Source organism: Prosopis cineraria, unplaced genomic scaffold (genome assembly GCF_029017545.1).
Source record: "Prosopis cineraria cultivar Desert tree isolate PC_DT_omini unplaced genomic scaffold, ASM2901754v1 PC9, whole genome shotgun sequence".
NCBI classification, from domain to species: Eukaryota; Viridiplantae; Streptophyta; class Magnoliopsida; order Fabales; family Fabaceae; genus Prosopis; species Prosopis cineraria.
The window spans coordinates 32,026,156-32,048,214 of NW_026555340.1; the positions used below are offsets into that span (position 1 = coordinate 32,026,156).

General features: G+C 37.6%; 3 protein-coding genes across 6 annotated transcripts; 1 reads left to right on the forward strand and 2 right to left on the reverse strand.

Annotated features, from left to right (window-relative positions):
- Nucleotides 1-467: 467 nt before the first annotated feature.
- LOC129320717 (protein PECTIC ARABINOGALACTAN SYNTHESIS-RELATED) lies at nt 468-6,326 on the reverse strand. 2 transcript variants are annotated; one of them, XM_054966279.1, is made up of 11 exons: nt 5,856-6,326; nt 5,391-5,441; nt 5,192-5,282; nt 4,595-4,671; nt 3,967-4,055; nt 2,738-2,857; nt 1,955-2,071; nt 1,724-1,867; nt 1,511-1,634; nt 1,229-1,420; nt 468-1,143 (listed from the first exon to the last, which is right to left on the reverse strand). In XM_054966279.1, exons 1-11 carry the CDS (start codon nt 6,234-6,236, stop codon nt 784-786), a joined length of 1,746 nt encoding a protein of 581 aa, XP_054822254.1. In that variant the 5' UTR covers nt 6,237-6,326; the 3' UTR covers nt 468-783. The 2 variants fall into 2 exon arrangements, with proteins under 2 accessions (XP_054822254.1, XP_054822255.1); XM_054966280.1 differs by lacking the exon at nt 5,391-5,441.
- A 2,559-nt stretch (nt 6,327-8,885) lies between these two features.
- Nucleotides 8,886-15,150, forward strand: LOC129320039 (coilin). Of its 2 annotated transcripts, XM_054965174.1 has the most exons (13): nt 8,886-9,224; nt 9,628-9,692; nt 9,770-10,024; nt 10,913-11,137; nt 11,531-11,600; nt 11,771-11,848; nt 12,107-12,287; nt 12,403-12,434; nt 12,898-13,092; nt 13,298-13,369; nt 13,614-13,766; nt 14,453-14,648; nt 14,755-15,150. In XM_054965174.1, the coding sequence occupies exons 1-13, from the start codon at nt 9,033-9,035 to the stop codon at nt 14,958-14,960; spliced, it is 1,920 nt and encodes a 639-aa protein (XP_054821149.1). In that variant the 5' UTR covers nt 8,886-9,032; the 3' UTR covers nt 14,961-15,150. The 2 variants fall into 2 exon arrangements, with proteins under 2 accessions (XP_054821149.1, XP_054821151.1); XM_054965176.1 differs by lacking the exon at nt 9,628-9,692 and having other exon boundaries at nt 8,887-9,224.
- Nucleotides 12,300-18,589, reverse strand: LOC129320040 (protein-tyrosine-phosphatase MKP1-like). Of its 2 annotated transcripts, none has more exons than XM_054965177.1 (2): nt 16,170-18,589; nt 12,300-12,484 (listed from the first exon to the last, which is right to left on the reverse strand). In XM_054965177.1, the coding sequence occupies exons 1-2, from the start codon at nt 18,135-18,137 to the stop codon at nt 12,422-12,424; spliced, it is 2,031 nt and encodes a 676-aa protein (XP_054821152.1). In that variant the 5' UTR covers nt 18,138-18,589; the 3' UTR covers nt 12,300-12,421. The 2 variants fall into 2 exon arrangements, with proteins under 2 accessions (XP_054821152.1, XP_054821153.1); XM_054965178.1 differs by lacking the exon at nt 12,300-12,484 and adding an exon at nt 15,016-15,155 and having other exon boundaries at nt 16,170-18,588.
- Between the last annotated feature and the right edge of the window lie 3,470 nt (nt 18,590-22,059).

A 22,059-nucleotide genomic window follows, 5' to 3' on the forward strand; every position in this document is an offset into this window, starting at 1 on the left:
AAAAGGTTTGGAGTTCTGCTAGAACAAGGGCACAAGAAAATTCATTGGCAATGATTCCACGGAAACACCAATTTTGATTGCCAAGGAAACTCAATGAATCACTCTAATATTTTGACCAAAATTGAAGAAACTATAATAAGAGATAGGATAGTAACATATAATTATGTGTTCATATATCGAAATTCCGGTTTTATATTGAGCTCCAAGCATGAAAATAAAAAATCTTTTTGAATAACATTGAACATTCCGCAGGGTGCAAAGTGACAAATATAATTTCTCGACGCGTTTGTTCAAAATTTCGGAAGCATCTCTTGACAATACACAATTGAACCCTTTTCCGTAGGGTGTAAACAGCCAAATGTCATTTCTCAACGTGTTTGTTAACGGCACGCACCTCTAATTTTGCGACAACGGCTCATAAAAATGACGGCAAAAATAACTTCCGCCTTCACTAGTAAATGCCAAACTATTTTAACACCAAAAAATCAATTTCTTTTTAATGGGAAGAAATAACAAAACTGCTACACGTTAGATGTAGACACAAAACAGGTGTTGTCTCATGATAATACAACGGGTTCCTGAGGGAAAAGGAAAGTAACTTAACAGTCCACTCTCGCTTCTGGAGGCCTTCCCCCCAAACCCCCCCCCCCACTCTCCCCAAAAAAAACCCAAAAAAAAAAAATCCACGTTTTCGGGGATCCCAAGCTAACCACCTAATTTTTAGATGGTGCGCATTTCTTGGAGGGGCACAGGGACCAACTTGTACCAGTAAAATTGCTGTAATCAGGCTTTACACATGCAAGGAGTCAACGGGTTCTCCCAGAGGTCATAGTTGGGGAAAGTCTGTTCTGGCAATCCAGTTCGTGTTTGGTGGGTAACGACAACATCTTCAACGAAAGTAGCCCAACCCATGTAGGGATCCCCAAAAGATTTGGACATAAGTCCTTTGTCCGGCTTGATTGATTTGAGACGGTGACCCATGTATCTACGGGCCCCAATGATCAATTTAGCAAAGTTGCCCCCATGGGTCATCACAAACACGTCAGATTTTAAGCATACTAAGAAGTCCAGAGCCGCTAGGCTCGTCACGTGCTTTCTAAAAGCATCCAACTCCTCTTTAGTTGCCAGCTCCTCCTTTGTAACCTGTTATTACCCAAAAATGTGATATGATTACTCACATCGTACCGTGCCCCGTTTCAATAATCCATATGAAGTGGGCAGGCCTTACCAGATTCGGGAACATATTCCTCAGGGGTGCCATCCGGTTTTGTCCACCATACACTTGTCCAGAAGCAACATAAATTTGAGTTTCCTTAGGATAACCCATGGCTCGAAGGATCACAGCCACTTCTCCGGGCTCCAAAGGACATCGTCCTTCCTTTCTCTTCTGCAGGGCCAATTGCCACAGGTGCGAACCATTCTGCATTTTCATTTTCAACAAAGATGATACGAACAAGGTGTTGCAATTGAAGCTTTTTAGGCTTCTTACAAACAATTTAACCTTCAGTACCTTGTACCGTCGAGGCCACTCCTTTTTCCTGTACTCCGCCATTTTAGCTTTCTCCTCTCTTGTCCCCACAAAATCACAGAATGACAGACCCACCATCCCTTTCTCAAACCTAAGATGCAGAGCCCTATTTCATGGAAAAACAAATAGTTAACTGCCTAAAAAATGAGACTCAGATTCAGCTTCAGCAAGACCTTAATCCCAGATGAGACTTACATATAAGGATTTGAACTGCCAGTTCGGTTTCTCATCCTTGATGCTAGTAAATCAGCCATCTGCTCTATATGAGGTAGAAATTTCAGAGCATGATAATTGACTCTACATCTCAACCTGTTGATTTCTGGAGGAACATTGTCATATCTGAAACAATGGAAGTGTTGTAATAAGAATATAAACAACAAATAGTGTAAACAATGGAGGGTAGCATATATTTAATCCTTCACTTACCCCAGCCTATCAACAAAAGGTTTCAAAGCCATAACCTTCTTCTCCTTGATTCTGGGTAGAACATTGTCGATGTAAAACTGAGCTGGTGCATATTTTGGAATGTTTTTTACAGTCCGTCTGAAAAATACATCATATTTACTTGGTGAATTAAGCTGTTTGCAACCAAACACAAAGGCATTACAATCTAGCCCTAAATCTCATATTTACTTAGGCTGGCATCAATGGTAAGCATTTCATACAGAAAAGAGTAACCCGTAGAAGGCTAACTAAAGAACAAAAGAAACGGCATCAGAAAAAATATTTAGTTTGGCAACATATAAAGTCCATCAACTAACCCAATCCAATCACCAGCCCAAATTCACCTCCCTAATTATTCTGCCAATAAATTGTGTTGTAAATGTTCAAGCAAATAATCACAGCTAGATAAATCCATGCCTACATATCATTTGAACAACTATTTTTATATCATTGCACATTTTTATCAGATAACAAATTCAAAAGTGAACTGTCAGAAGTTTCAGGAAGAACAACTGTGCTTCTGTTTTCTTTATTCATAGATGATGCCACATCATAAATCAATGCTATGCTTAATGGACAAGCAGTTACAACTGATTGTCCTGCTATTTGCAAGATCCAGAGACTCAATCAGAACTTGACAAAATCATTCTACAGATGAGACAGAATACCAACAAAATAAAGGAATCAATAAATCCATCTCTTTTAGGAAACTCAAAAATTACATTTTCGATCAAGTCAGATCCATGGGACAGGTAGATATCAAACCTTATACTTGAAAATAGCTCTGTTTTATCAGTAAACCATGCAGGAATATCATGGACAATCCGAACATCATCCTTCAGGTAGTCAATGAAGTGGTCCACATCAAAAATGTCCTCAAATTTCCTGCAAACCATGTAATGTATCATCAAGATTAGCAAGCCAAACCATAATTTCACACTTTGTCTGATGCACAGACTTAATTGCCAAGATGGTAGTGGAGATTAGCAATGCATCTTGTAGGAAGAGTTATGAAATGAATGTTTGAATTTTGAGTTCAAAATGACAACTCTATCTGTTGTCAGGGGTGCTATATCAGTAATGGGAATATTTAGTTCAAAGATGAATCAACGACCTAAGCATTAAACAGAGCAGTAAGGTGAGCCTCACTGTGCCTTCAAAGCAGCAGGCAAGCCATGCTGACTTAGGATTACTGTGGGCTCATCTAAATTTATTTGGAAACCGGCATAAGTTTATGAAGTCAATATTAGCTCTTAAGCTGTAGAAACAAGAGTGCCCTGTCTTCCGGAGAATGAGGCTACATAATAAGACCATGTTTGGCATCATTGAAGAAAGGAAGAAGGAATTGGCATCATGGAAATCATGATGTTTTTGTGCAGTGTTCATTATGCCCTTGTTATTAGTAGTCAACAATTTCTATCCTTTTTTCAATAACATTTTTTTTTTTAGTAGTGCCTCAAAGGCCCACTATTTCTGATCCTTTTTTTCCTTTTTTCTTTTCTTTCCATACCTACCTAATCTGAGTCTAAGCTTTTCGCTTAACCTGCGGCAACCTTAGGTGACTAGGTCTCATGCACATGATTGGAATGAACTTAAGGCCAGTGATGTGAAAACTACCACATCATTCAGTAAAGAGGTCTTTGATACTATTTTCTGGAATCAATAGCATCTCTCAAGTAAAATGTGTGAAGAAGGATCAAAAAATAGGCAGAAAATAACTTGGGTCAAGAACCATAGATTAGTTGACTTGCCATATGGTGAAACCTCGAAATATTGAGAAACACCTATTGATCAATTCTATGTTTAATTCAAAATATGGGAGCCAAAAGGAGAAGAGAAATGTGGATGACCGATAAGTAATTGTTAAAAATGTGAAATATTCTTGAATACTCGAATTCTAGAGCAGTACATATTTCATGCATAGATTAGAACTTTGAAAATAGCAGTTAGATTATCAAAACACAAAGGTGAGAAAACTATTGGCAATAACTCACGTTTGGTCTTTCCAAATCTGGTCCTGCTTCAACACAGGCAAAATAAGAGTGGCATTCATTATTTTTGCAACAGCCACTGCATTGCATATCTGCATTTGGAAACATGGTCTCATGTGAATTGAAAACCATATGTACTAAATAACAGTCGCCACATCAGCTGCACTGCACAACAGCATCATATAATAGCATGCAAAAACTGAACGCACATTAGAACCAACTTCAAATGGTAACTCTAGCTGTTCTGCCAACACAACATATTGGAAACAAAGGTATTGAGTTAAAGCCATTATTTGGAATGGGAATGCAGAGGCTTCTTGAAATAATTAGCAGGCATCTATATCTTTTTTCTTTCCTGTCCGTTAGACTAGTATCTTCAGTGGATTCTATTACCTATATATATATATATATATCTTTGTACCATAAAATGAAGATTATGACAGAAAAAAAAACTGAGATTATTTTTATTTCAAAGAACAATGGCTTCAAATATTTAATAATAGAAAATTTTCAGTGACCTTAACACATCACAGGAACAATGACAATGCAATGTATAGATGCAACAAAAATAATAGACATACAAAACTTGAGATTCTGAAGTTTATCACAATAGACAGGTATTGAGTCATACCGCAATTCTTTGCTGATTTAGACCACCTTCAGCATGGATGAAAATATAGCCACTTGTTTCACTTTCAGGAGGAAGTTCTACATGAAGGTGCAAAAGTATTAACACGATAAAAATGGCATTGGTGATGATAACAGCCACGGGCTAAAATTAGTATATTCCATGACCACATGAAGCGTGGATCAAATAAGAAATATTAAAAGAAGAATGAAAGAAGAAGTATCTGTAAATAACTTTATAAAGTATAGTTAATGCATAGAACTCTTCCTTCTTGGGCATGTGTTCTTGCAACAGAGAGGTTTGTTTTCAAAGAATTGCATCAAGGTGTAAGAAAAGAACCGTCATTAATTGAAACAACACATACGTCTCATCAAATTCTATTTTTTTAATTAAATAATGCATTGACAGTCCATTGATGTTGTTGATAAGAGCAAAAATAGTCTAAAATGCCATGAATAAAAATGATTGTATTGCTTTAATTGATAATATCCCTGCCAGCGTGGTTGGCAATAGGCATTTACCAATGATGGCGAGATGGTAACCTAAGAACACATTAAGATACCCCAAAATTGGGGGGGAGGGGGTGTTTGGCTGGAAAACCTGAAATAACACCATCCCGGCGCTCAGCACAAGGCTTCCAAGATGTCGTTGCAGAGTAAGGATTTTCCCAAAGAGAGGGTGATTCTTTGACCTGAAAAAGGTACAACACAGGTTAAGGTAATGGGAGGAAGGGAAAATACTATTAGGCAACATACAAGGAGCAAATTAATAACTAACGTGACAATCCTTGATAGCTTACATGTGGGCAGTGAAGAACAATCCCATCTTTTTTACACAAATAAGGGGCATTCTACAACAAATTTAAGGCAAAATTAGTCGTGAATTTCAAGAGAGTGCTTTTGACAACAACAACTAAATTTATTGCGGCAACAATTCACGAATTACTTTGGGAGCTAATCAGCAAGTATAGGCCAAGTACCACCCTATAATTTTTTTAAAAAGGGGGGAGAGAGAGAGAGAGAGAGAGAGTTTACTCCCTCTTGCGTGCCTTATGTCATGTGACAGTTGTTTTTCAAAGAAACAAAAATATGTAACATTTAGTAATTAGCGCATGCTGCGTGGCAATGCAATTTGGTCATCTTTTGTTTTCCACAAATTTTTTTCTCTGTAACCCAGCGAGAGGTTTAATCAAATGCAGAAGTAGTAGACTGACAAATAAATCGACAGCTGAAAATGAAGAAGACAGCAGAAGCAGATAACTCACCAGTTTATTCACAATCGAAAATACTGTGACCAACCCGACGAGAACTAAAAGGAAAAACAAAAATAAAGAGATCCTGGAGTTATGCAAAGAAACCCTAGCATCGTCGTTAAAGAAGGGGCAGAGATGCTGGAAATGAGAGAAGAGGGGACGATCACGTTCCTTGGAAGCATGACGGTCACGCTCGTCGTCGTCGTGGAGCTGATTATCGGGCATCAGGGGCGATGAATCGCCGTCACGCTTTAAGGGAGAAGAAGAGGCTCGGCTTCCGAGTGAGCTGGAGTGTCTCAGCTCAGCCATGGCCCGCTTCGGGCTGTACAACAGATTTGCACCTTCCGCTTTCCCAATCTGCTCTGCATCATTTCCTCGTACCGGATGCACCATAATTTATCAAGCTTCTCCCCCGGTCCATGAGGTTTTCAGATCTACTTGGAGTGCGTTTTCTAACTCGTTTGATTCCTAGAGGTAAAATTCGGTTCTCGTGATTCTCTTTTTTCTGTCAAACGCATAGTATAATAAAAAAAAACGGGGGAAATGACAAAACAAAAAATCCCATGAAACTTGTAGATGAAAATGAAATCTTACAAATTATGATAATTCTTTAAATTTATTGAGATCTTTCTAATAGTAATATTTTTTATTAAATAATAGTGTCCCTAATTTCAAATAAAAGAAGCGATTAAAAAAGTAAATATGTCCTAAAAGTTTTTTTCAAATAAATAGTTAATACGCTTGTCTTTTTAAATGAATAATGTTATTTCAGGAGCGTAAAAAATGAAATAATTTCACCCCATTATTTAATTTGAGAAACGTTGACCTTTGAAATTTTCATTGAGCATTTTTTTACCTATGAATTGTCATGTGGACCATCGTATGGACTTTAGGTCTTAACTAAAACTTGAGGATATAAGGCGTCAAACTTATTCCCCATCTTCAAACGTGTTGTGGCACACCACACACTTGGGAGACCCGATTGCTCAGGTGAGACTATCATTGCTACCACTTATGACAGCGTAAGAGTCTTGTTATATATGATTTTATATATTCACGCATGCCCCACAAACAAACGGTAGGAGGCAAAGCATTAAGAACAAGGCATGCTTTTATGCTTGGAAAGAGAGTGAAGGGACTAAAGTAACTCATCCACGCTTAATAGACCACTAAAAAGGTTAAAGAGTTTGATCAAGGTGATTTATGGTAGATTTGTCACAGGGATTAAACAATAAAAGCCAGAGTTTCAGATTATAATGCATTTGTTTTTCGTATAGCACTAACAAATCAAGGCTTCTTACTAAAGGGGTAGGTCGCTCTCTTTCTTATTTTCACTGCTTGATTCTTCGAGGATCATTTCTATTACCATGAGAAAGGAACGCGACGAGTAAAAGAATAAGAATAACAATCTTATAATATACGACTTGGTTTAGGTTTAATTTAAAGAGTTCGAGTGATGAGGAAGGAATGAAACCGGCTAAGGTAGTTGGTAATGATGGCTAACAAAAGTAGAGGAATCAAATTTGAATTGAATTCAATAAGCACCCTTTTTAAACAACGTGAATTTGAGCTTGTTTTGCGACCTCGACGTTGCCTAATGGCAACAACTTAGGTGGGTTTGCAGTAAATACATTGTTTACAACTATTATACTGACTGCAAATGGTACTTATAAGTTCCTCTTGAATGCAAGGATATCTATTGCCATCATTCCTCTTTATCTTTGTTCGCAACCCTTCTTCTTTGTTTTAGAGTTTGAAAATGAAAAATTCACCTTTCGAATGCCACATTGCATCACAGCTATTCTGTCGTTGAGCAATTTTAAACAACTATTAGTCAGCATCAGTTAATCATTGAAAAGGGGCAACATTGCTTTATTTTTAACACTTCTGAAGCAACATTACTCCTTATAAAAGTAAGAGTACTTACTACTCATTTGAGAAAACTTATAAAAACATTTTTACCCCTTAATCCTAAAAAAATGGATTAGTGATTAAAAATTTTTGCAGAACGAAACTTGTCGTTTACTATCACCTCCTACAATGCCTATGTCCATTATCATGGCTGTGCCAAGTGTGCCAATCAAATGCCTCAATCATTCCTAGTGAATGCCATGATCATGTTGTTTTTGATAACCAGAGATTAGAACATGGTAACCTCTGGATTATTGGAAATTGCTAATATCACAGTCGTAGACAGTGCTTGACCTTGAATTCCACATACACAATTGTAGCAAAAGCTTGTCGGAGGCATTGATTTACCTTTTCTAGGTTCAATTTCTAAATATCTTCAAACTCCTTTCTTTCCTTTCTATTTTTCACAATTTTTCCTACTTGGGTTTTGACCATGGCTTGTGCTTGTTTTTATGACATTGACTTGTTTCTTTTTAAATTTGGTTTGATCACATTTATGAGGCACTCATTAAAGCTTCACGTGTTAGGCGCTTTGTGCTGTTTGCTAGCTTGTTTAAATTCTTTCATAATAATAACATGACAAATGTAATGCCTCACCTAAAAGCCATGGTCAATCAAGACCAAATTTAGCTTAAAATTCCCAACTAGTGAAAAGGCATGTCCTGGTGACTATTTCACTAGTTAAATTTTATTTTAATAATCAATGCCCTTTAGATTTAATGGTGGGTTGACATTGCATTTATTTTAAAATTATAAGGGCTGCATTACCTAAAAATAATTCTAGATATCAGGTACCATTGTGAAAAAAGTTCCAAGATACTTATGCATTTAAGCCTAAATTTCACTAAGTTTAATTTAAAAATAATGAATAGGTGGGATTGAAAATTTTTAATTGATTTTTTCACCTCTTCCTTTTTCATATTCTCTCTAATAAATTTTTATAACATCATTTAAACATCTTTTACAATTTAACTTGATAAAAGCTCCTTCCACATGCCCTCCATCAAAATCTATATCTATATTTATACAATTATACTATTAATATTAATTTATATTATAAAATGGTGCGGGTACAATTACAGATGAGAAAACACAGAGAAAAAGCAAATGCTAGAAATTCTAACGCAGCAGCTCATTTACCGACGTGAGTTGACGAGGTTCGGTCCCACAAAAAAAAAAAAAAAAGGGACTTGGCGAGGGTTTAAGAGCCCGAGCAGAGCAGAGTACTGGCAAGCAGCGGTTACTGCAACGTCCTTCGTTGTCCCTGCGCGAACGATCATGACGGAGACGGTGAGACTTCGACTGGTGTTCGAGGACCAGCACATGCTGAGCAAGTCGAAGAAGAAGGAGGGGCTCCAGCAAAGCTGGTGTCTGCTAAAACCCCAAGCCAACACCATCTCCGATGTAGCCTCCCATATTTTCGACACTTTCCACCTGCATCGGACTTGCCCCAATGGCATAATCCTCTCCGTATGCTATATTCCTTTTGGATCCCACTGTCTGACTCTAACGATTGAATATATGGATCTTTTTTTTTTTTTTGAGAAAAAGGAAAGGGGCGGTGATTCAAGAAAAATATTTACCCACGTTTAAAGTTAATGGATTAAAACTCGAATTTATTTTCGATTTTATTATTTAATACTAGAATGCTTACCGTTGTTAACTTCTAATGAGCTTAATTTAACTAAGATACTGAAGAATTTGTGAAAATAAAGCTTCTAGGCATAATGCCTACACTATCTGGAAATTAAACCGAACGTGCTGCAAGATTGTTTGAAGCCGGTCTGAATTTGTGGAGTATACTCATTTACCCATACTCTGATAATTGATTCTGTTACTTGGACAATGTTTCATTTTAATATCTTTACTGCAGATGGATGGTTTTGTTTTACCGCCTTTTGAATCACGTGCCATTTTGAAGGATAAAGACATAGTCTGGTGTGTTTATGGTCAACCATTTCTCCAACATTCTATATTGTTGTCATGGTAATTTTTTCTGACATTTATTTATACAGTGTGAAAATAAAAGGAAGCTCACCTACTGCTTCTGAAGCTGCAATGCTGACATCTACACCCCAAGGGCTTCTATGTGTAGAGCTTCCCAAGCTTCTTGCAAACGAGAAGTTTCAAGAGGAGACTGGAGGATATGAAACCGTGTCTGAAGAGGATGACATTGACCCATTTAAAGACACAGTTTATCTTGAATCTAAATCACCAAACAATGCAGTCTCAAAGAAAAGAAAGGCAACGAAGAAGCTCAGGGATTCGAGGTTTGTTTCCCAATCCTCTTTAGTTGTTGTTGGTGCAGGGCTGCGGTCCAGTCCTGTAAGTTCTCCTCCTGATGTTTCTGAGTTCAATTTAGTTGAACTATCTTATGTGACCATGATCACGGCCACAACATTACTCAGTTATTTGTCTGTCTACTCTGTAATTGAGCATCAAAGGAGTTTTAAAATCAGATGTTAGGTAATTTGGATAAAGTAGCCCTTGCCATTTGAAAACGAAAAACAAATTTAAGGAGATGATGGAAATCAAGGTGTTGTATTTAACCCTTCACCAATCCCCAACTCTTTTTGTGACCCACCAATTACATGTTTTTTGCAAGGGAAATATTGAATTTACAAAAAATATTATAATGAATAATCTTCTATCACTTAATCTCCTCTTTCTCTTCCATGTTTTAAACAACCTTTAACAATTCTATCACTTGGTCAAATAGACAACCATATAATTTCGGCTTTATGATCTTAAGCCAGTGTTACTTGAGCCTTTTATGCTGATAACTCGGGTTATTAGAAATTTGTTCTCAAAGTCTCTGTACATTTATTTTACTTTGTGAGTATCTTCATAGTTTTGGCACTTCCTTGTCACTTCATCCAGTGCACTCTGTCTTATTTCTAGTTTCTAAGCATTGGTCTGTTGAAAAAGAAAAACCAAAAAGGACTCCTTTATATACATATCAAGTCATGGAGATTTCAAACTCCATCACGCTGTCAACCATGTTAAACTTGATCTAATACTGAAACATAAAGTTCCTATATCCTTTTCCATTCAAACTATTTTTTCTTGTTGCAAACTTCGGTATTAAAAGCATGCTTTTTGGGAAGTTTAAACAGTATTAGGGTTGTTGATTTGAGCTCATTGTTTTTTTGATTCAGGAAGAAGATTAAGTTATCATCTTGTGTAAAGTTGGCTGTCACTCCTGGGGAATCTTTGGAGAACAATGGAAGCTTTCAAGGTTGCGGTATTCATCACCAATCAATTCTTGTCAACAAGAACAATGGCGAGCCTTCTAATTTATCTAGCCAGCTAGATAAGTCAAAAACCATCGATATTCAAAAACAGAGCAATGGAATCAGTGAACCTATGCCCAATGAAGCAAGGTATGCATCTGTTACATTATGATGTTACATCCTTAATTGGCGGGTGTTATATCCTTTTCTAATTTGTACTATATTGTAATGTCTGCCATTCTTTGAACAAGACAATTAGCTGATAAGATGTCACAGATGATTGCAATGTTTCTTCTGGTGATATTTTATCCATTCCTCTCAAATTCTAGTTGATTTGGATATCCTGTAGATTGATAGATGTTCTCCTGTGAAGCAGGGAAATTATACATTGACATTTTGAGTATTTGTTGTTGCTAGATTATTCCTGTTGAATCCTTGCTCTGATCCAACTTTTAATTCCCACTACGTGAAATGATGCTGTTTCCTTTTGCATTGATGGTAAAAAATATTCGACTTTAACTTTTTCTCTTAATTAATTTGAAGGTTCTCTCAGGCCCAAGATGATGGCAAGGGCAATGTTGATATATCGAATTCACTTACTGGAACTAAAAAGGTAACCTTAAACTGCCACTACTTCAAATTAAAATGTAATTCTTGTTTCCTTTTAATTGTACAATGCTAGATAATCAATGCACTATTTGGCTTATTGGTATGTACTTCAGTTTCTACTGATTTTTTTTTTTTTTGGGAATACAGTTTCTATTGATTTTTATTTCTTGTTAGTTGCCTAGCAGAAGTGCTCGACGGAAGAAAGCTCAGAGACAGCGGTTGAGGGAACGGTTAAAATTACAAAAGGAAAAGGTATTCCTGTTTCATAAAGCCAAAAAGCCATTGCAGATGTGAATCAGTATTTGACTTTTATGTGCATGTGGAGAAATGGTTTTGTTTTGACGCCATGTTGAATGGGAACTCACTTTTCATGTGCAGTGTTAATTTTCCATATTCTACTTCATAGATGTTGCGTTCCTATATACTAGGATTAAAACTACATATTATTTTTCTCGTAGACCACTGGGCCTAAAATTTATTATTTGCAACTGTATTTTATCATTCTTTTAGAAGGTCCAGATCCATCAAAGTCCATCGTCTGAAAAGAATGTGCAAGAAGTTCCTGTCAAAGATAATAGAAGCATAGCTTCCAATGCACATCAAGAACCTGTTGAAGAAAGTGATGCAGAGGATGACGTTGTTGCTGTGGAAATTAGGCCAGGGCACATTCGCTTCGAACCTCTTGGCAAAAGTTTTCTTTTCTTCTCTTTCTCTACTCAATCTTAAAGTTTCTCTTGTGGCAAAACTTGAATTGTTTTAGAATGACTTTCATATTCTGATGTATGCTTATGGTCTATTTGATGCAGATCATGCAGCTCCCCCAAATCAATTTCCAATGGTTTGTCCATCTCCACAAAGCTTGACTTGCTGGGCACTGTTTTGCTCACCCTGTTACAGAGTCAATATAAAGTCTGATGTGATAATTATTAATTTTGCTCATAATCATACTATACTAGTTTGTCTTGCTTGGCTGATGAGTAATGGAGAGAGGTGGGAGGGAGCTGGCAGGACTAATTATGAATATACCTGAGTTACTTGTTGGATGAATCAAAATTGTTCCTCACAATCATTTATAGCTTTGATCCTTTCCCCTTTTCAATTTTCCTACCCTTTCGATAATTGAGGCTTTGACCTTTGACAGTTCATGTAGTACTTATTTTGATTCTAACTAAAGTGTTCAGAATGTTTCAACTTGAAGGTGTATTCCTTGCTATTTATTTTGTGATTTTTAGTATCAGGAGATATTTTGCCCGTTGATTGCTATATTTGCTGGGTGTTGACATATCATCTGGATGCTTCAGGAAACATTTAGGTGGAACAGAACCACCAACAAGAAGAAGATGCAGAAATGGGGTATAGAGAAGACCACATTCCAGAAAGTGGATGAGTACAAACAATCCAGTCAAGAGTGGTCCCGCGTTCAGAGTGCTGAGGAGAAGGATGCACTCATGCCCGTAGACTTTGATAAGCTTATATCTTATACAAGCTTGCCTAAGGTTTGTTCTTTTAACTCCATAGTGCTCTTGAGGTTATAAGCAGTAGAGGGAGATAATGTAATACTGGAAGTTTGTTGAAGTCTATTTATTTACTTTTTCCTGGCAGTGTATTTTATTTGCCTTGGGGATTCTCATCATTGTTCTTTGGTGTTAAGAAGTAACCCATGTTCCATAACATTTTTATGGCGTTGTTAATGTACTGCAGGAAGGGGATGTCATAGCATATCGATTAATTGAATTATCATCATCATGGACACCCGAGATCTCCTCCTTCAGAGTACGTACTGCGGCAACTTTTCAACTAGGGAGAATGACGAATAATGACCTTTGAAAAATATCAAGAATCTGTTATAACTGAAATTTCAGATATTTACTACTGAAATTTCAAGAATTTACAACTTAAAGGTCTTTATTTTATATTAGTTTTCAAACAAGGTCTTCAATTGTCATTCTCCCTTTCAACTAGTATACAAATTTTCTGCATACCACGTTTTTTGTTTACTAAATCGATGTTCCCGTAGGTAGGGAAGATATCATGGTATGATCCTGGACTAAATAGTATTCGGCTGGAACCAGTTCCTGAATATCCATTTGATTTTGGGAAGAAAGTAGATGAGGAGGTGTCTTCTTTGCAGCCCGATTCATCCGCTTACGGGGAAGATGGTTCTTTAGAGGTATTTTTCATAGGAACTTCTGCTGTTATTTTGGTAATTAGCTCATGCCATATCTATTCAATATTTAAGTTCTTGCCTAGTGCCAGCAGGGCACATCAAATTGAACCCTGCGAATCGTGCATTTTTTTTTGTTTGGATTTATTCACTTCCTATTCTGTGTGACACTCACCATCTAGATTGTCTGATGGTAATGCCACTTAGCATTCTAATGAATGAATACCCAGATCTACTTTGTCAAATTGCTATTTGAACCACCAGACACCACAAAATATGATTAAGTTGTAACAAATGTTCAGTACAATTGCAAACTTTAAAAGCTAATCAAAGTAACGTATCTACTAATCATATTTTGTGGTATCTGACCTGAGTTAACAATCTTAAGCTAATTTATTTATGTGTATATTTTTTTTTTTAATACCTTTGTGAGGCATAGTATAAATAGAGTGAAAAAGATGTTGAGTTTGCTTCATGGACCGCAGATCCTCCTACAGAAGTAATGAAATCTATGACAAGTCACATTAGTCTTAAGCAGGACAGCTTATACTAAAATATGAGAATGATTTCATACAGCGCATGAAGAACTATGTCGAGCGATATACTAAAATTGAACGTTTCTTTCCTAACAAACCAACCAGCGTGCTGCTCATTTTATGTGTGAAATTGATAAGAGGATATCCCTTCCCCAGGTAGATTATTCATCACTCGTTGATGTGCGAATGATTAAGCATGAAAACGCAGAGTTAGCAAATGCAGTTACTTCCGTTGATGTCTTGGCTGATCTGACAAAAGCAACTGAAAGGAGTGACGAACTTACGAGTGACCAAATTGCTATGCAAAGTTGCCACCCGCACAAGGAAAGTGAAGGTCATACGCCTGCTAAAGGTAACGCCCGCCATAGAATTCGCTCGTATGTTAGATATTTTCATGTTTGGAAACACGTGTGTGGCTTGATGATCTAAACTTCCGTCATATGTGCCTCCATTTGCAGAAAACAGGGAGGTAAACGTGTGGGATGAAATTAACGAGGCACTAACAAGAAAGAAGGCCAATCTGTCTCAGGAGAATGGATGGAATAAACATCAGAATTCAGGCTCGCGATCCTGGTCTCATAGATCTTCGAGATGCAGTGCACTAGGTCCGACGGTGGCACTTTTAAGGGCGCAAAACGGTCTTGGAGGAACAAGCCAGCAATAGGGCTGTGTGTGATAGTCTTTTGTGTTCCCGTTCAAGATATTATTAGATGCATTTTGCTACCGTGGACGTACATTTAACCAACTGATCATCCGCAACGGATATCAAGTATCCTGTTTCTATCATAATAGTGGGACAGTAGTTTGGTGGCCTATTCTTATAATCCATCCTTCGAAGACTTTATTAGATGCAATTCGCCTGAAAACCGAGCAGTGAAGTTTAATTAACCGCTTTTCGCATCATAGAAGCCAACAGGTTAGCCACAAGGCTCCATTTCCTTGTATCTATCTCATGCCGATATCAGGCCAATTAAAAATGATATGCGACAATTAATTATGATGGCAAGCCTCCATGCCATCACAGTTATCCAGTGTGATAGCTCTGGCCCCCAAAAAAATAATCAAGTATAATAGTCGGTTCATAATTCAATTCTTAGTTAATATCAATTTTGGCGCTGTCACCTGAGATTATGTGGTAAAAATGAGATAAAGTGAAAATGGCGACTAAAGTGAAATAATAAAAGAAATTCCCTATTGGTAAGACCCGTTCTCTGGTTTAATCATGAATTCAATGACACGACGGTCTCATTTGTTAGTTTCAGAAGAAATTGTCGCAATCTAAATTGAAATGGAAGCAAAAATCTAACAAGGATAATAATATTCACTAACAATGTGCGCTGTAATAACTCAGCTGTGTCAAGATCCTGCAATGGGGGCTTTTACGAGAGCTTGAACCGGTGACGAACAGCCGGATTCAATCAGAAAAATAGATTGCCAAAAAAACAAAGAGGAAGATAGGCTCTATATTCACTTGATTAAATCATTGTTACATAAGTACTAGGAATGCCATAAATGCATGGCCTAGATGCCATCCGTAAACCTTTTTTAACCTGCAGACTACCGACTGCAACTTCTCCAAAATTAGTCACTCTCCTGGGTCTCAACCGTGGCAAGACAGGAAGAAGGCAAGTTCTAGTTCCATCCCTTTAATTTCCCCATGACTATAATTTTTACCTCTATCTCACATAACATAGTAGCATATTGTGATCACTGTCATTATTTTCACTATGCGATTCACCACCTGAACTAATATCAAGCATGTTCCATTGGCCCATGCCCTTCTCCGTCGTTTTCATGATCAGATTGCTTCAAACTAGCATCCTCCCATTACATTACAATCTAAGTCAGGCAAAGAGAATGACTGTGATCTTACCAGGTTGGTGTGGTCGTGAGATGATTCGTTGACAGAGGGAAGCAACATACGAGGTGGAGGATTACTCCCTCTGCGCTCTGCAAGGGAAGGGGAGGACCATTTACTTGGCAAATAGGTGTCAACCCCTCCCAATGTGTGATCGGCATAAAATGCCTCCTCCTTGGGCGGCGAAATAGCTTTGAGAGGTGAAGAGTTCTCTGAGAAAGAAAGTTCTTTGGCATAAAAAGGGTCAGTTGGTTCCACGCTGGAAGGAGATGGCTGCCTAGAAGACACAAGCGACAAGTCAGACCAATTTGTAGACGAGGGTGAAAATGTAAATGAACTGGCATAATCAGAACTGGAGGGTGAGAGCGTTGGGGACTTGGAATTGAATTTTGGGCTGTTGCTTAGGAAACAAGAAAAAGAATCTGGAGTGGGAGGAACAGAGAGATCCATGACTTCAATAGTACTATCCTTCGCCATGTCTGAGCGGTTATCTGGAAAACATTCAAAAGAATCAGGTGAACCGCAGGGATAGATTGATGATGATGGTGACAAATCAGGATCAACAACAGAATCTTGGTTTCCTTCTTGCATAATCACACAGCATTCTTCGTCTGCAGAATTGGTGATAGTAACTTCACAGTTCCATTTACAGGATGATGTGAACAATCCTTTCATCATACCACGAGCAAAATTCCTCCTCAGTCTACTCCAACCGTTTTCTCTAGCAGGTAAGCAAGTTTCTGATCCGGCACTAGAAACAGAAAAAGGTGGAACAACCCCGCCAGCAAGCGCCTTGTGAAAAATTTCAAAATCCAAATCATATTCACTAACTTTTCTCCCACCAATCCTCATGCTAGTATCAGCTTCAGGGATCTCCACGCTTTCATGGCCTGACAAGATTTGCTCGTTGGCAAGAGCAATCCAAAACTCCAGGGGCTCTTCACCTTCTTTGATGCTCTGAATCGGACCCTTTGCCTTCTCATATCGGATGACCTGACATGCTGCAGCCCTTGCATTACATGACATCACCGCACTGCAATTTTTTCCACTCCACACATAAATAGCAGAAGGAACATGAATAATGAACGCTCCTCGAGAATCAAGAGCTCGAGCACCTGGATGGTTTATCATTTTGGGGACTAAATGAAGAGGGTCATAGGGCGAGTGAGGGGCCATTCGATACATCCTACGAATAGAATTTGGACTTGCGGGCATAGCAAGTACACGTTTCTGACACTGCAGAAGTTGACAAGCAAACCCCATATTTGGGTTGGTCACTCCTCGTGCAGTCTTCACATACTGAAACGCATCTTCAAAGCTCTGACCTTCTCTCCACATGAGATATGCAATGACCAGAGAGGTTGAACGAGAAACTCCCTGGCAACAATGCACAAGCACACGCCCGCGTTGCTCCCGGACATCCTCAAAGTAATCAAACACGTCGTAGAGGATACTGGTGATATCCTCCGTGGGGCTATCCTGCAGCCAAAGTGTCTTGTACACAAAGTCGCTTTTGAAATACTCAGGACAAACAAACCCAACACAGTTGAGCACATGAGTGATCCCGTTTCGCCTCAAAAGCTCGTGATTCTTCGCCACCGTATCGCTTCCCAAATATATATGCTCCGCGATTCTGGAACACTCCTTGTCAAAAAACGCTAATTTATCCCTCTTGAACTGAAATTCTTTTGTGGGTTGACCCGAATCAGAACTCTCCAAGGCTTTGACGGACCCTCTTGGGGTTTGTGGAAGAGGCCAAATTCCAAGATCATCAGATCCCGCGCTAGGCCACTCCTCGGCACTCCGTTTCATGATGGAGAGAGGCTGAAGAGGAGGCAACAATGGGCGGGGCTTACTATTTGTGGGTGGCCGACGGTTTTGGCTAATGTTCGTCGGAGACCGATCAGTCCAAGAAACAGAACGCGAATATGTTCTCCGAGCGCCGCCACCGTCGGAACAGTCCTTACCCTCTTCACCCAACATCTTCACGAAATATATGGAAAAAGACGGTACCAATAGCTTAACCGACAGCCATGAAGAGGTTATGCCTCTTGAGAAGAGGGAAGAGTTGAAGAAGCAGATGGGCTTCGATACTAAACGGTAAATGGTAGATATTGCAATTTCAGCCTACCTATTCCATATTCTCAGTTTCTCACCTAAAGCCCTTGACCATCTTCTCTTTCTTTGTCTTTCTCTCTCTTTGACTCTTTCTTCGTGAAGTGATGGAAGAGGAAAAATCAAATACGAATATGCCAACAGCTTAGGGAAAGAGAATGATCGATCCCTCGCCGTCCTGCGATCTCGGATGAATAGAAGACGACGAAGTAAAAAAGCAAACTTTGACAGACTCCCTTGGAACGCAGCCACCTCCTCCCCCACGCTCGACGAGATTAAAGAGCAGCGAAACTGTTTCAATATTTTCTTCAGTGGACGCAGAGTTTGCTGCCTTATTAGCATGAACAGGTGCGCCTGCTTGCTTAGTGCTCTCTGGTCATGGTCTTACAACGAGCACAGAATGGGTCAAAGTGCCACGTCAGGGCAGTTTTGAAACTTTGATCTTTTTCCCTTTTTAAATTAACAACTGCAAAGAAGCCAAATTAGAATGAGAATACGTTGAGAATGGGCATGTCTCTCTTTCCTATGGGAACATGATATAATATTTAAGAGAAATAGTATGGGCCTAATGTTGGGAGAGAGTCTGGCCCAAAAAAAAAATTAATGTTGCGAGAGAAATATATAAATATCTTGATTTAAAGCGAGAAAGAATTAATTATAAATATCTTATAGACTTCATCCGGATCAGAACAAATGCAAAATGTTTAAGTGTTTTAATTGTTTGATGGCCCCAAAAAGTGTTTTAATTGTTTTAAATAAAAAATATTTAGCGAAGCACTTAATTTGGATTGGAGCGCTCAAGCACGCAGACACGTGCATACTCTTTCACGCAACACAGAAATTCCAAGAAATTAAAATTAATTTTAGCCGTATTGATTTAATAAAAGAAAATCAACTTATTTATACAAAGATTTGTAATTATCATGTTGGAATTTAAAAAACATATTAAACTATAAAAGATTATATACAAAAATCAATTGTATTTTCCCTAGTTATTCAGTCAAGTATTGTTTTTGGATAAATCATAATTCAGACAATGATGATCACAGAAGAATTAATTAGGTCAAGTGTTAATTTTGGAAGGTTAAGCGCGTAAATAACATGACTGAAACGGCGAATTTAAAAGGGACATAATTCGGCAGTGGGATGAAACCTTTGAAATATTGAAGTATCGAACTCATGAACTTGATTCAATGTAATATTCACAAACAGATAAAAGTTATAAAATGTCGCACAATTTGAAAAATGCAATTTAGCTTTTTAGACTAATAACCATCAAGTCGCGACTTTTTGTTACAGAAAATCTATCTCTCCCATATTTATTCATAATATAAAAATCTCAACAAACTCTACTATTTATTTATAAATCATAATAGTACAGCTTACATCTCAATTTTTTATAGGATCACACTAATTAATATTAACAACAAAGCCTCCATGAGATATGCAAGTCAATGAAATTAATTTGTGATTTGGAGCCCACATACTGTAATGCTGTAAATTGATCATCACATGATGTAAAAGATGGAATGTTTGATTATCAATTGTTTTTTCATGGTGTGGAAGTTGGAATGCAGACGTAGACGAATTCAAAGCACATGTTCGTCTCCGTGATTATTGAAACTTGGAACGTTTCTAAATTCTAATATTGAAAGAAATAGTTGTGCAGTAGTTCTCTTGTGATGTGTGTGTGTGTGTGTGTGTGTCTGTGTTAGCCAAAATATATAATATTGTGGTGCCTGAGTGAAGTTAACAGAAATAATCGAAGTTGGCATATATGTTGTAAATAAGGTCTACGAATTGGATTAACTGCTCAAACCGGCTCGCAAAATGGCGAGTTATTTATTTCGAGGATGGAAGGAAATAAAGCAAAGAAAATTATCTATGTTGAATGCACAATCAAGAATTGAGATTGAGGGATGAACAATTAAATAAAAAAAATGATTTAAGTTAAGTTTTAACGCTTGAATTGTTGGAAGAATACTAAATTAATTATAAAGATTTTGTTGAAAAAAATCCTTTTTCACTGTTTTCAGACTATCCCAAATAACTAATTAGAATAAGCGTTTTTTAACCCATCTCTCATGTATTTAGGTTAAATTTTCCCAACAACTGATCTCTCGTACTTCCAATGATTTCTATGTTTAATGTCAATAAAAAAAATTTTTACTAATCAAATGCTTCTTTCATTCTAAATTATAAAACATCTTTAAAATTAAGTGTCTTAAAATATAAGATAATTTAATAAAAATAAGATTTTATCAATAATATTTTTGTAATATAATGAGTAAGTGTGTAAATTTAAATTTATATTAAATGAAAGGTATTTTTAAAAGTTTAGATTTATCTTAAAAAAATAAATGTGTAAAGTATTATTATTACATTTTAATTATTGATATGAGTAATTTTTTTTCTAGTTGTTTTGTAATTTAAGATGGGAGGATGAATAAATAACTTTTTTTGAGATAAGTTGGGAAGAAGCCATGGAGGACAAAATTCACAGGAATTGCGCGAGAGGGGGGAAGGTAAGCCGCCACAATGCATTGATGATTGACTCACGTGTTCGTCAATCACAACCAAACGGCATCACCCCATGAACCCTAATTTGGAAAAATCATCATCATCCCAAAGAGAAAAGGTAAGTTCGTTGGTGGTTGGGCGGTGATCCGAGACGAGACAAGACGGTGAGTTCCCAGCCACCAGATGTTGAACATGTAAGAGATCAGGTGCGGGTCAAAAATCCGCAACATATATAATTCTTAAATTAAATGACAAATTTGTGCATATGCTCATACACTCGCTTGGAACTACACACACACATACAGAAGACAGACAAGACAACAATAGAGAACTAGGGTCAACAAAGGTAGCTACGCTGCAACAAGAGGGAGCTGCAATGCTTTCTGGTCCACAATGGACGATGACTCGTCCAGTCCAAAGCCCTCTCGTTGGAATTATCTTCCTCTAATTCGCATCATCAGGGCCATAATTCATTATTTAATTCCAAATTCCTCCCAGTAATCTCAAGCACCCGCAACAACCCTTATTTTGCCCAATAACGCCGCTCTCTCTACGAGCTTCTGTGAAGCTAGAGATATACCGCGAGATAGATAATTATGACATCTAAGAAGGTTTTTATGAAAATCCTCCTTCAATTTTTTCAATGGTTTTATGGCATGCTCTAATCTTGACCCCGAAGAGACTTCGAGAAAAATGTTTTTGAATCGAATACATCTTAAACAAGCTTTTATTGTTGAATCGTTTATTGCCGGAATGGATTTTGTCCATTAACTCTTCATGCGTTTGCACCGAATGTGCTTTCATGATGCCAATGGCACTGGTCAAAGAAATTTTAAAGAGGAGGGCTGAAAAGTTCCAAAGAAAATCACGTGAATCATGTCCCTGTTCAAGCAAAATCATATCCATAAACTTGGATCTTTCTTTCTTTTGGTTTTCTTGACCGAACATACATTGGAGTCAAACGACATCTATCATAAGTTCACTTGTTGTTATTATTGTTGTTGTTGTCGTTGTTGTTTTTAAGTGTGAGGCAGTGAATTATTCAGACAGGTCCAAATGTTTTTACCAAGAAGACATACCTTACTATAATTTGAGCTACAAAGCGCTTTTCAAGTATTCACAAGTTTGGGGGAAAGGAGCTTCGAAGAAAAATATTTAGGGATTTTTTCCGGAAAAAATTGGGGACAAAGTTCGATGTAAATCTGTTGATGAATTCATGGCATGTAACCCAAAAATATATTAAGACCTAACTCACTGTGAAATAAAGGAC

Coding starts and splice junctions, on each gene's coding strand:
- LOC129320717 (XM_054966279.1), bottom strand. CDS start 6,236: ATGGTGCATCCGGTACGAGGAAATGATGCAGAGCAGATTGGGAAAGCG. Junction 5,442..5,855: donor TTTCGATTGTGAATAAACTG/GTGAGTTATCTG, acceptor AATTTGTTGTAG/AATGCCCCTTATTTGTGTAA. Junction 2,858..3,966: donor CAGATTTGGAAAGACCAAAC/GTGAGTTATTGC, acceptor CATGGTTTGCAG/GAAATTTGAGGACATTTTTG.
- LOC129320039 (XM_054965174.1), top strand. CDS start 9,033: ATGACGGAGACGGTGAGACTTCGACTGGTGTTCGAGGACCAGCACATG. Junction 13,370..13,613: donor CCGAGATCTCCTCCTTCAGA/GTACGTACTGCG, acceptor ATGTTCCCGTAG/GTAGGGAAGATATCATGGTA. Junction 13,767..14,452: donor GGGAAGATGGTTCTTTAGAG/GTATTTTTCATA, acceptor TCCCTTCCCCAG/GTAGATTATTCATCACTCGT.
- LOC129320040 (XM_054965177.1), bottom strand. CDS start 18,137: ATGTTGGGTGAAGAGGGTAAGGACTGTTCCGACGGTGGCGGCGCTCGG. Junction 12,485..16,169: donor CTCACGACCACACCAACCTG/GTAAGATCACAG, acceptor ACTCTGTAACAG/GGTGAGCAAAACAGTGCCCA.